The sequence below is a fragment of the Budorcas taxicolor genome, chromosome 3 (assembly GCF_023091745.1).
Source record: "Budorcas taxicolor isolate Tak-1 chromosome 3, Takin1.1, whole genome shotgun sequence".
Lineage (NCBI taxonomy): Eukaryota > Metazoa > Chordata > Mammalia > Artiodactyla > Bovidae > Budorcas > Budorcas taxicolor.
Window position 1 is genome coordinate 78235495 of NC_068912.1, and position 12046 is coordinate 78247540.

Genomic DNA, 12046 nt, shown 5'->3' on the forward strand with positions numbered 1-12046 from the left:
GATTCCACTGATATGAGGTACCTAGAATCATAAAATTTATAGAGACAGAAAATAGAATAGTGGTTACTAGAGGATGGAGAGAGGGAGCAATGGGGAGTTATTGTTTAGTAGTTTCATAATCTGTTTGAGATGATGTGAAAGTTCTAGAGAAGGGTAGCAGTAAGAGTTGTGCAACAATATACTTAACAGCACTGAATTATGTACTCAAAAAAAGTTAAAATACTAACTTACCAGGTAAAGATGGTAAGTTTTGTGTTATGTAAATTTTACTATAATTTTTTAAATGTGGAAAAAAATTGAAAAGTTATAGACAAAATTTTGGGATAAATAATTCAAAGTTACTTTTCTTTCTTGACATTAAAATTAGGTATGTCATTTCCTTGCTTAAGCTGGTAATAATGATTTGTTTCTCTTATATATAATGTCCACCATTTACTGAAAACTAGCTTTATATCCCGGAGAAGGCAATGGCACCCCACTCCAATGTTCTTGCCTGGAGAATCCCAGGGACGGGGAAGCCTGGTAGGCTGCCGTCTATGGGGTCGCACAGAGTCGGACACGACTGAGGCGACTTAGCAGCAGCAGCAGCAGCAGCAGCAGCAGCAGCAGCAGCTTTATATCCAGAGATGAGGCGATGCAGGCTCAGGGAGGTCAACTCACTGACCCGAGTACATAGCTAGTGAGGCGGCATTTCTAGGAAACCTAGAATAGGAACTCAGCTCTTAACACCCTGCTCTTGCACCAATCCGCAAGCCAATTGATTATCTTTCTACTTTTTGGATACCGCAATGCTTTTCTTTGAACAGTCTCCCTTGATCTGCAAATAAAACTGTATTGTATGGTATTTTCTGGGTTCAGAAACCGTAAGAAATCCGAGGCAACGCAGAATGCCTCAAATAGCTGTTGAATGTTTACACTTGGTCCATATCTGATACTTTTTAAGGGCGTGGACCTTCTGCAAGAGAGACCAAAAGAGCATTCAAATGAGCCTACACACACGCACCTTGTTAACTACTGAGCCAACCACCTGTTACCTATTGCAGGCGGGTCTTTATTTATTTATTTATTTCCCTTGCCGGAGTTATCTAGAAAATACGGCTTCCAGTCGTTCAGCAGCCAGCCTCCGCATCTTAGGTACGCGGCCGCGGAGACCCGGAGCAGGCTCGCGCGCAGGCGCCGTTCGGCAGCTTCTTTCCGCGACTGTGCTGTGCTGCCGGGAGCCCCGGTGTCCCCGAGTGGTTCCCCTAAGGTTCCTCTCCCTCTCCGTCCGGGACTCAGGGTCGCCGGTGCCCCTTCCCGGAGCCCTCTCCAGCCCTTGTCCAGGCCGAGCCAGGCGCGGTCCCTACCCTCTGACCCCGCGTTGCACAATGCCCGATCAAAGTCCCCGGGCGTGTGAACCCCAGCGTCCCTGCCCCTGGGCGGAGACAGGCGGCGGCCGCGCGGGGAGCCGAGGCGGCGAGCGCAGCCGGTTCAGAGCACCGGCCCCGGCCCCGCGAGCTCCCCGCGAGCTGCCGCCGCAGAGCCCCGCGCCGCTCGGGCCCGCTGCCCGCCGCTTCCCTCGCAGGCCCCGCCGCCGCAGCCATGGCGGAAGTTCATAGACGTCAGCATGCCAGGGTTAAAGGAGAAGCCCCCGCGAAATCCTCCACACACAGACATGAGGAGGAGCTGGGGATGGCGTCGGCCGAAACGCTGACCGTATTCCTGAAGCTGCTGGCCGCCGGCTTTTACGGCGTGAGCTCTTTCCTGATCGTGGTGGTCAACAAGAGCGTGCTCACCAACTACAGGTAGGGCCGAGGCGGCGGCGGCCCAGGCCGCGGAGAGGAAAGGAAAGGAGCGGGCGGCGGCAGCGGCTGGGCGCCGGCACCCTGGACTTTGGCTCCAAAGTTGGAGCTGAACAAAGTTGGGCGGGAGCCGGCGAGGGCGGGCAGGCGGCTGACACGCGGCTCGGGCGGCGGAGCCGGCTTGCACGGCGGCCCGGAGTGGGGGTCCCGCTCCGAGCGCGGAGCTCGGGACCGCCGGGCGTGCGTTTGGAAAGCTCCTGCCCTGCCCGCAGTGCAGCGCCCTGCAAATGCCGCTCTTCCGAGCGACGAAGCGAAGTTGCTTCGTGACTCTTCGACTCCTGTGCATGCCTGACTGGGAGCCGGAGAGGGATGCCCGCCCTTCTCCACAGCCTGGGCCAGGGTCCGGGGCTTCAGGGTTCCCCGAATTCGCTGACAGCCTCTGGGGACCTACGCATCCTCAAGCCCATTTAAAATTGTGATGCTGCCACTGGGACCCCTTGGCAGAAGCACCTTTGTAGAAAGGTGCGAAACCGTTTAAAAGATGTATGTCTTAACTTCCAAGAAAAATCTGTTTCAGAAAACTGACTGAAATTGTAGAAACGGACAAGATGAGACAAGTGGCAGCCCGAAGCTACAAAATCAGCGGTGTTGCCTGACAACCATCAGTGATTTTCCTCGCTGATTGTCATTTGGATAAGGGGCGGACATTGGTGTGTTTTGTATCAAAATGCATTGTGAGGTTGCATTTGTAAGGTTGAGTTCGGGTTTTTCTGACGCTGTGGGTTTTTCTTTTTTTTTTTTTTCTCTACCATTTTTTGTAGATTTCCCTCTTCACTGTGTGTTGGACTTGGCCAGGTTAGTTGGAATCTTCAGCATTACGTGGTTTGTGTCGTTGGAACTTCTGAGTGTGTCTTTATGTGTGGAACAGTGAATCTGTGTTCTCTGCTTACAGATGGTGGCCACAGTGGCAGTACTTTGGGTGGGAAAGGCACTCAGAGTAGTCAAGTTTCCTGACTTTGACAGAAATGTACCTCGAAAGGTAAAAAAAAAAAAAAAAAAGCAATACTTTTATTTTCGAAATGAAGTCACTATGTATGTTTTCCATGGGTGCCTTACATATTTAAAAACTGCAGCCTTGAAATTGCCCAGTCCAAAGTGGGTATAGGAAGGTAAAGAATGAATGTAGTAATAAGTGTTTTTAAGTCCCACAGTCTCTTTAAAGTTAAGAAAAAAAAGAAGCCCCTAGATCTTGTATTCTGTTTTAATTAATAAGCACTTGTTGGGATTACAACCATTTTGCATTTTCTGCATTCGTCTATGTAATCTAGCTGGTGTATTCTTCAGTCATTATTCTTTGGTCTGTCTTTGCTTGACTCCACCTGAAGATGGAATACCTTTCCTTTTTCTGCTAACATTAGACCTGTTGGCTCTACATTATCACTCTTTAAAGCAAAGATGTTGTCCCATATGATTTGATCATATTCATATTTCTGTTTCTTTTTTTCCCCTCCATTCTCTCCTCTCTCATTTTGCACAGAGCTCTTTATCCAGGAGTAATATTTGGGTGCTTCATAGGAGCCAAAATTGTGTGTGAGAACTAATCTTATGTTTTATGTGGAAAGAATTTGATCATATAAACAAAACTGTTTCTGTTTGAAAAGGACCTTGTTTTAGCTGTCTTTATTATTGAGTTTTGTTATCCCTTTTTAAATTTTCTAGACGTTTCCACTACCTCTACTATATTTTGGGAACCAAATCACGGGACTGTTCAGCACAAAGAAACTGAAGTATGGATAACTTTATTTTACTAGTGAGGTTAATATAATGTATTCTTAAAGTTGTACTTAAATGTCAAATGTTTAACACATGGTTACTGATTCTGGAAAAAGAAAGGACCAGAAAGCTTCTGTTACTAAATAAGTATTACACCGAAGGTTTTAGTTTAATATCTTTAAGTTTGAAGAGGAAGAGGAGTTTTTTGTTTGTTTTGGGTTTTTTCCCTTTCACTTTGATGATAGAAGCTTTAAAATGTTATAAAATACTGTGATGGGAGATTTTCATTATTTTTCTAGACATATAATAGCGAAGGATGTATGTTAGGCTTCTGAGATTTCAATTCTTTAGTACAATTTTTAAATATTATATTTTAGGCAAATTTCACAAGTAAGATTAGATATAGTTTTTCATTAACATGAGGTAGTTAAAATAACATCTGATAGAACCCTGATAAAAATATCATTAACACTTTTCCTGTGGTCATATGACTGTAGAGGCAGCGTTTTCACTTTTAGAAAGAAGCAATAGCTGTCTACTCCATGACAATATTCTCTTATTACCCTGTAACTTCCCAATTCTTATCTTCTCCACTTAAGGAGTATATGTATTAGGAACATGTGATGTTAAAAATATACACATAGGGAAACCATTTAACAGAAACCCAGGGCTTCACCACTGCCACGTGAGTTAAACCTCTGGTGTAATGGGTGATTGTAAAACAGAATGGAGAGATCTCTGAGGGTCAGAGACCAAGGTGTTTTCATTTCCTCAGACCCAAGAAACTTGACAGAATGACCACGATGATATTTCTGGGGAGGGTTCCATGGAAGTCATGTTTATCATGGGTGGGGCATCCTTTTATCCATACATCTCATTACCCATTTGGAAAGAAATACAGACCTGCTGCAGAGTGCTACTTGTGTATAGAGTTTGCTCTTTTTCCTCCATTGTCATTCATCCATCCATCTATTCATGCCCATCTTTGATTGCCAGCCAAGTATAAGGCACTTTGGAGTGAGATGATAGAGTCAGAAATAATTATATTGCAAGAGGCTGTATGTTCGATTAGTGCAAGCAAAATACTCTGGGAATTTAGAGGAAGAAAGAATTACTGCCACAAAAGGACAGTCAAGGAATGTTTTATAGGGTAAAATGATTACCAGTGTTGTTTGAAGGTTAGGGCTTGGAAGGGAGATCAGTCTAGAAAAGAAAGATCTTTTAAAGACCAACATGAGTATGTCTAACATAATAAGCAGGGTAAAATTAAAAAGTGGCTGTTACTAGTCTTTGATAATAGATGTATATTTTCTACCATTTTATAATTAGTTCAGTTTTTTCGCTTCTAGTACTTTTATAAAAGCAACCCTTTCAGACTTTTAAACACTTTCTATAGAGAAGTAAGGATTTAATTTAGTGACAGGTTAATCAGCATGGAATTTTTATAATGGAAAAGGTTAGCATTATTTTAAAATACTAATTTTGGAGAACCAAATTTTACTCTACCTAAGTATTTTTTTTGTTTTTTTTTTCAGCTTACCAATGTTTACAGTTCTGAGAAGGTTCTCCATCCTGTTTACAATGTTTGCTGAAGGAGTTTTACTCAAGTGAGCTAAATTTCTAATATATTTAGTCTTTAACAAGTTTTTAGCTCCCTGAAAAGGTCTCCAGCGTATGTAAGATATTCCAATCATTTGTGTTGTTTTACTTTATCTTTTGAGAAGTTTAAGCAGCTTTCTTCCTTTGCTATAGGAATTGATAGTTTATGACTTCCTTATGGGAGCCTGTCTGAACATGAGATATGCTTTCAAGAATTCCTATACCTACTGAAGCCACTGGGTGAAGCTGAGTCAGAAGATCAATATAGGTTTTAAATCATGTTCATGACTATGCTACTTTACTACAAATGTGTGTGACTATTTTCTGCTTAAAGAAATCTGATTTTCAAAAATGTAAACTCAATAATAATAACATAAGAATAGGAAATAAGCATACTTATTTATATAAGAAAATAAGCTTTTGCTTCATTAGAAGAGTTCTTTTAAATATCTAATTCCTTGGAATCATTTGTTTATAGTTTTTTTTTGGAAGAAAACATATTTTTTGTTGTAAAATGAGTCTTTGTAAATAACTAAAGCCACATGTATATTTTTAAATTATTTTATAGGAAGACTTTTTCTTGGGGTATTAAGATGACTGTATTTGCAATGATTATTGGAGCCTTTGTAGCTGCAAGGTAAGATGTGGGCTTGTATAAAACCTATGAGAGTGCATTAGAATTTGTCAATAATTACTGATAATAAATGATTAGTTACCAATGAAGAGAATTTTTTATAGACTAAATAAGAGACATGTCTTTAAAAAGTATTCAGAGACTTCAGAAAATTAAATCTTTTTGGTTGTGTGAAGATTAAGGCTAGCAAAATCAGATTCTTGGGATTCTTAAAAGTTAAATTCATGTAATTTAGAGTTTATTATGCTGTCTTCTATTTATTGAGCACAGACCATATGCCATTCAATATGTTGGTATTTTACACATACTATTTATGTGTTTTTTACAACTACACCGAATGGTATGGGTATTATTTTCCTATTTATGTTAAGGAAATGAAAATCTAAGTTCCATAGCTTGCTCGAGGTCACATAGCTATTAAATGACAGACCTAGAGTTTGAGTCTATGCCTGACTGCAAAGCCTGTGTGCTTTTATAAACCGTGTAGCATTCTATTCCTTCGCATGCTGCTAAAGAAAATGGTGTCACAGAGAAGACAAGTGATCATGAATTATTTGCCTTATGGGATAATAAATAATAGAATTGCTTTATTTGGCTTCACCTAAGGCGTCACAAATACCAAAACTTGGATATTCTATTAAATTATTAATCATGAAGTTTTTTTTTTCCCATTGTTCTTAACTTTTAATTTTAAAATGAAGAAAATGTATATCCAGAGACTCGGAAAATTAGTGCTCGCTTTGGCAGCACATATGCAAAGACTCAGAAAATGGAAATGATGAGTAGAAGTCTTCTACAATATTTTACTCAGCCCAGAGCATGCATGTATGGGCTTGCTGATGCTGTAGATTCTACCTGACATATATTTTCCATCTGGGAGTTCCAGTGTGCTTCTTGAATTGGCTCATTGACCTTTATCATATCCCTGTAATACAGGTGTGGGGGGAGGGATATAAGTCAATTCTGTTCTACCCTAACTCTCCAAGTAAAATTTCATTCTAAAAAAAAAATAGGGTAATTAGTTACTAGAATTTTGTTATATAGCTGACTGCTTTTCCCTCTAGGTAATCTTGCCTTCTTGGAGAAAAATTCAGTGTGAATCACCTACCATTCTTTTTAAAGGTGCCCTGCTAATCTTGGATCCCACTGAAGCTGGTGGGATCCAAAATCGAACCGAACACAGAATTTTCTCCAAGCTAACTCTAGCCTGCAAAAAGTTTCTGAGGCTGATGCTATCTGGGCCAGCCTTATCCAATTAGAAACTTTTACTTGGGAAAGAAATTTGGAGGAAGAGTTACAGGGTTCTCAGGCTGCTTGGAAGAGGGAGGGGTCATTAGGTAGTTCTGCCCAACATTGCAGTGGCTTAGAGCTCCTCAGAAGTCTGTCCCATGGAGAAGCTGAACTCCAAAGAGATAGCACCTTTGCAGAATCACAGAATGTGAGGCCCCTGTTGTAGCTAGGGTGCTAAGTATGCAGATGGCATACTCTTCTTAGAGTTTCATTTATTCTCTTCAGTTTACTAAGTTCTTCTGCCTGGTGCTCTGCAAAATACTAAGAAACTTCAGTTTCCCAATCTCACTAGTTATATGTAATGTGCTCACTGGGCAATTATTTTAAGTATTTGCGACTACACTGTGTGCGTAGACACTAGCGTACCGTGATCTCAGAACTAACCACAATCCACACTTCAGAAATTCCACCGAGTGGCCCAGCCATCTATGCAAGATAAACCTATCTTTTGTGTGAACCTTTGAAAAATGACATGTTAACAATTTCATTCTCCTTTTGGTTTCCTTATCTGTGAAACTGAGCTGTGATGCCTTCTACTTGCTTCAGATGTACTGTAATGGTGAATTTGGTTGGTTCTGTCTTGCCTGACTTTGAATTCAGAATAGTGTCTATTAACTGACAAGGTTGATTATTGCTAATGACTGTGTTTAAGCATTAGTGCTTCTCAGTTCTGCAGACTCCCTTACTGATTATGAAATTGCAAACTGTAACCTGGAACCAGGAGATACTAGTAGCTGATAAAATGTGTAATATTCACTTACATAGATAAGCATATGTTCTTGGAAATATTGTAGTTCAGACCTATTTAAAATTTAATGCATGTTCTTTAAATGTTAGTTGTTATTAAAGTGTTGTTTATATTTTGCAGCTCTGACTTGGCATTTGATCTGGAAGGATATGTTTTTATTCTGATCAATGATGTCCTGACAGCAGCAAATGGTGCCTACGTAAAACAAAAATTAGATTCAAAAGTAGGTAGCAATGTAATGCTTCTTTAAGAGATGTTTGCTGATACTGGGAATGGTCATGTCAGTCCTTCAGGGGAAAAGTGGAGAATAAAGGAAGATACTTGGGAAAGATGAGAAAGACTAGGGAATCTCTGAGGGTAAGAATGCCTGGACCTTGGTGCTCATGTAAGAAACTATTTTCTAATTAGCAGTTAGATTTTACTGTTGGGTTTTTTGGAAGGGACTAGGTGAATATTGACTTTGAGTGGAATAGTGACATAAGAAGTGTTCATTAGAGAAAAGTGTCATGAATCTTCATGGCTATGTCCTGGAGGACTTGGTGAGGGACCTGGACAAGAAAGAAGTATCTGGAAGCCCTTGAGCAGATTTCAAAAGTGATTTAGAAGCAGCTACAGAACAAGAATGGACTTTGCATATTTGTCCTACAGACAGTTGTCCCTCAGTATCTTTGGGGGGCTGGTTCCAGGAACCCCTGAGATTACAAAAATCCTTGGATGTTCAAGTACCTTATATAAAATGGAAGAGTATTTATGTGTAACCTATGCACATCCTCCCATATACTTTAAATCATTTCTAAATTAACCTAGAAGATCTAGGGACAGTGCAGATCTATTTCCAACACCTTTTCTGTGAATATACCTTTTATGTCTTTTTCTCCGTTTATTTGCCTTAATGGCTATGTGATGATTGCATTTTAATGGGAGCTGCTATTAAAAATTTTTATCTTTGTACTGTAGCTAGAGAAAAGGGAGCAGTTTGAGATTTAGTTTTGCTCTGTGTTTTTGCTGCTTTGGAAATAGGAATAATAACATTTTATTAGTCCACCAGGCTTAGCTGTCTAAAACAGTACTGTCCAGTACAATTCTGTAATGATGGAAATCTGTTATTTCTTCCTATCCATTAATGGTAGCACCTGGCCACACATAGCTGTTGAGCACTTGATAGGTGATGGCCTAATTGAGGAACTGCAGTCATAGTTTAATGTAATTATAATTACATTGAAATCGCTGCATTTGGCCAGTGACTACTGTGTTAGCACAATCTAGAGTACATCCTCAGTTCAGTTCAGTTGCTCAGTCGTGTCCTGACTCTTTGTGACCCCATAGACTGCGGCACACCAGGCCTCCCTGTCCATCGCCAACTCCCAGAATTTACTCAAACTCATGTGCATTGAGTCGGTGATGCCATCCAACCATCTCATCCTCTGTCGTCGCCTTCTCCTCGCACCTTCAATCTTTCCCAGCATCAGGGTCTTTTCAAATGAGTCAGTTCTTTGCATCCAGTGGCCAAAGTATTGGAGTTTCAGCTTCAGCATCAGTCCTTCCAATGAATATTCAGGACTGATTTCCTTTAGGATGGACTGGTTGGATCTCCTTGCAGTCCAAGGGACTCTCAAGAGTCTTCTCCAACACCACAGTTCAAAAGCATCAATCCTTCGGCGCTTAATCCTTCCGTCCAACTCTCACATCCATACATGACTACTGGACTACATCCTAGAATGTAGAAAAAAGTGAAGATGGTTTCTGGTTTCTGTATTTATTTCCAAGGGTGTCCTTTAGTTCTTCATTCAGAAATGACTTATGACTTACTTGTATTAGAACTTCTAAGCATATTAATCTGCTTTTCATAGTTCATGGATTAGGAGCAACAATCCTAACTAGAGAAAGAGGCTTGCCAGCAGTATAAAAATTTGGCTGATAACAGGAGAAACAGGAAAACTTGACAGTCAAGTGGACTGCTCAAACATGGCAACATCATGTAAAAACACAGTATAATCATGTTTATGATGATGCCCTAAATTAGATTTTAGTCAATGTCCTCTGTTTAAGAGGACAGGAGAAAAGATATTCAAAACAGCAAGTAAAAAGGAAAAACAACAGTTTGGCCTTCGTCAGTTGTCTGGGTGGGGTATGTGTGTAGGCATTCTCTACTTCCTGGATGACACATCGCTTGCTGAGGGGGCACCTTATGTTACAGGTTACTTTGTCCTGCTGTGGCTTTTTTCTTGCTGTCTTGCTGTCTGAGATGCTTTTAATAAATCTGGAGTTTTATTACCTATAATTTCAGAACTACTTGTAATCATGGTCCTTTGAGCATGAATCCCATGGCCTATAGGACTTAGCACTGTATTTCAGACCTGAATGCAGCTACTGAATTTAAAACATTTTCAACTTTAAAGAATTCATACAAATAACATGTATTTATAATAGAAGTGGTAGAAAACATAGGTAAACAAGAGGAAGAAAATATAAATCTCTCTTAATTCCACCATTGAGTGAGAAGCACTGTGTTAGTAGATACCCTTTTATAGGAATGTATGTGTTTTTATATATGCATATACACACCTAACTATGAGAAAAACTTAAGAGTGATGATACATAATGTTTTCTAATTTGTATTTTTCATTTAGTACTGTTTCATGAGCACCTTCCTCACCAGTCAGTGTTACTAAACACTTTTAGTGGCTGCATAATATTTCACTGTATTGGGTGTATCATGGTCTAATCAACTGGTTTTCTATTGTTGCATCTTTGTTTACAGTTTTCCAAAGCTGCTTTTGATAAAGCACAGGGAACTCTGCTCAATATTCTGTAATAACCTAAGTGGGAAAAGAATTTGAAAAAGAATAGATATAACATGATAGTATATTCAAAAGCAGAGACATTACTTTGCCAACTAAGGTCCATCTAGTCAAGGCTATGGTTTTTCCTGTGGTCATGTATGGATGTGAGAGTTGGACTGTGAAGAAGGCTGAGCGCCAAAGAATTGATGCTTTTGAACTGTGGTGTTGCAGAAGACTCTTGAGAGTCTCTTGGACTGCAGGGAGATCCAACCAGTCCATTCTGAAGATCAGCCCTGGGATTTCTTTGGAAGGAATGATGCTAAAGCTGAAACTCCAGTACTTTGGCCACCTCATGGGAAGAGTTGACTCACTGGAAAAGACTCTGATGCTGGGAGGGATTTGGGGCAGGAGGAGAAGGGGACGACAGAGGATGAGATGGCTGGATGGCATCACTGACTCAATGGCCGTGAGTCTGAGTGAACTCCGGGAGATGGTGATGGTCAGGGAGGCCTGGCGTGCTGAGATTCATGGGGTCGCAAAGAGTCGGACACAACTGGGCGACTGAACTGAACCGAACATGTATGTGTATAACTGAATGACTTTTCTGTGCACCTAAAATGAACACAACATTGTGAATCAACTATATGCCAATATAAAGTAAAAAAGGTTTAAAAATCACTGAAGAAACAACCCGCTTTTGAGAAGGTAGTTTGGCTTTTCGTGTCGGTTGGTGCGCTCTCAGTCACAGAAGTCAGGCAGATCTTAGGGCCCTATCCTCACTGCTCCTTTATCCCCTAAACTCTAGGACCGCTTTTTCAGGTGACAGCTTCCTGCTGAATGTCCCAGAACTGTGTGAATCACAGGTAGACCCAGAGTTCTCATAGGCTCCCTGTGTTTGAAGATGTGTGCGGTCCTTTTTTTGCTCCCAAGTAGCTGAGGGCACAACTAGGCATACCATGTTTTGGGAATTGTAGGGTAATGGTAATCTTTTTCTTTCCCTTTTTTTTTTTTTTTTTTTTGAGTAATCTTAATCTTCATTGAGCTTCCCATGTACATTTTCAGAAATAACTTCAGAAATACTGGGAAATTATGTCTGTCTGTGTTGTTCTGTGTGAGTCTGTGTGTGTGGATCTGGCCTTCCTTCTCTCTTAAATCTCACTGTTATGTTTCTGGAACAGCCTAGGACTAATCTAGGGACTTTTGATTCAGTTTTGGAAACGGAAGGGCTCCAAGGACATGTCTGTATAGAGATGTATGTTTTTTGTTCAAAATAACTTCTTTTCTCCTTGCTCTTTTGAGACAGCCACTTGATACCATTTTTATTTCTCTGATTTTAAGTACTCAAGGAAGTTATGTCAAATAAACTAAAAATCTTGTAAGTTTGCTTTTTTTTTTGGAAAGCTTAGGTTATTTCTTAGTGTTTGCAAAACTTCTGACT

At 40.5% G+C, this 12046-nt stretch overlaps 1 protein-coding gene across 1 annotated transcript in view; it reads left to right on the top strand.

Moving 5' to 3' along the window:
• The first annotated feature begins 1581 nt into the window (after positions 1 to 1581).
• SLC35D1 (solute carrier family 35 member D1) overlaps positions 1582 to 12046 on the top strand; it is a 42253-nt gene continuing 31788 nt past the window's right edge. The window contains exons 1-7 of the mRNA XM_052637791.1: positions 1582 to 1784; positions 2603 to 2636; positions 2734 to 2820; positions 3501 to 3568; positions 5090 to 5161; positions 5722 to 5790; positions 7946 to 8048. Coding sequence (XP_052493751.1) covers positions 1582 to 1784; positions 2603 to 2636; positions 2734 to 2820; positions 3501 to 3568; positions 5090 to 5161; positions 5722 to 5790; positions 7946 to 8048 — 636 coding nt within the window. The remainder of the gene's footprint in view (positions 1785 to 2602; positions 2637 to 2733; positions 2821 to 3500; positions 3569 to 5089; positions 5162 to 5721; positions 5791 to 7945; positions 8049 to 12046) is intronic.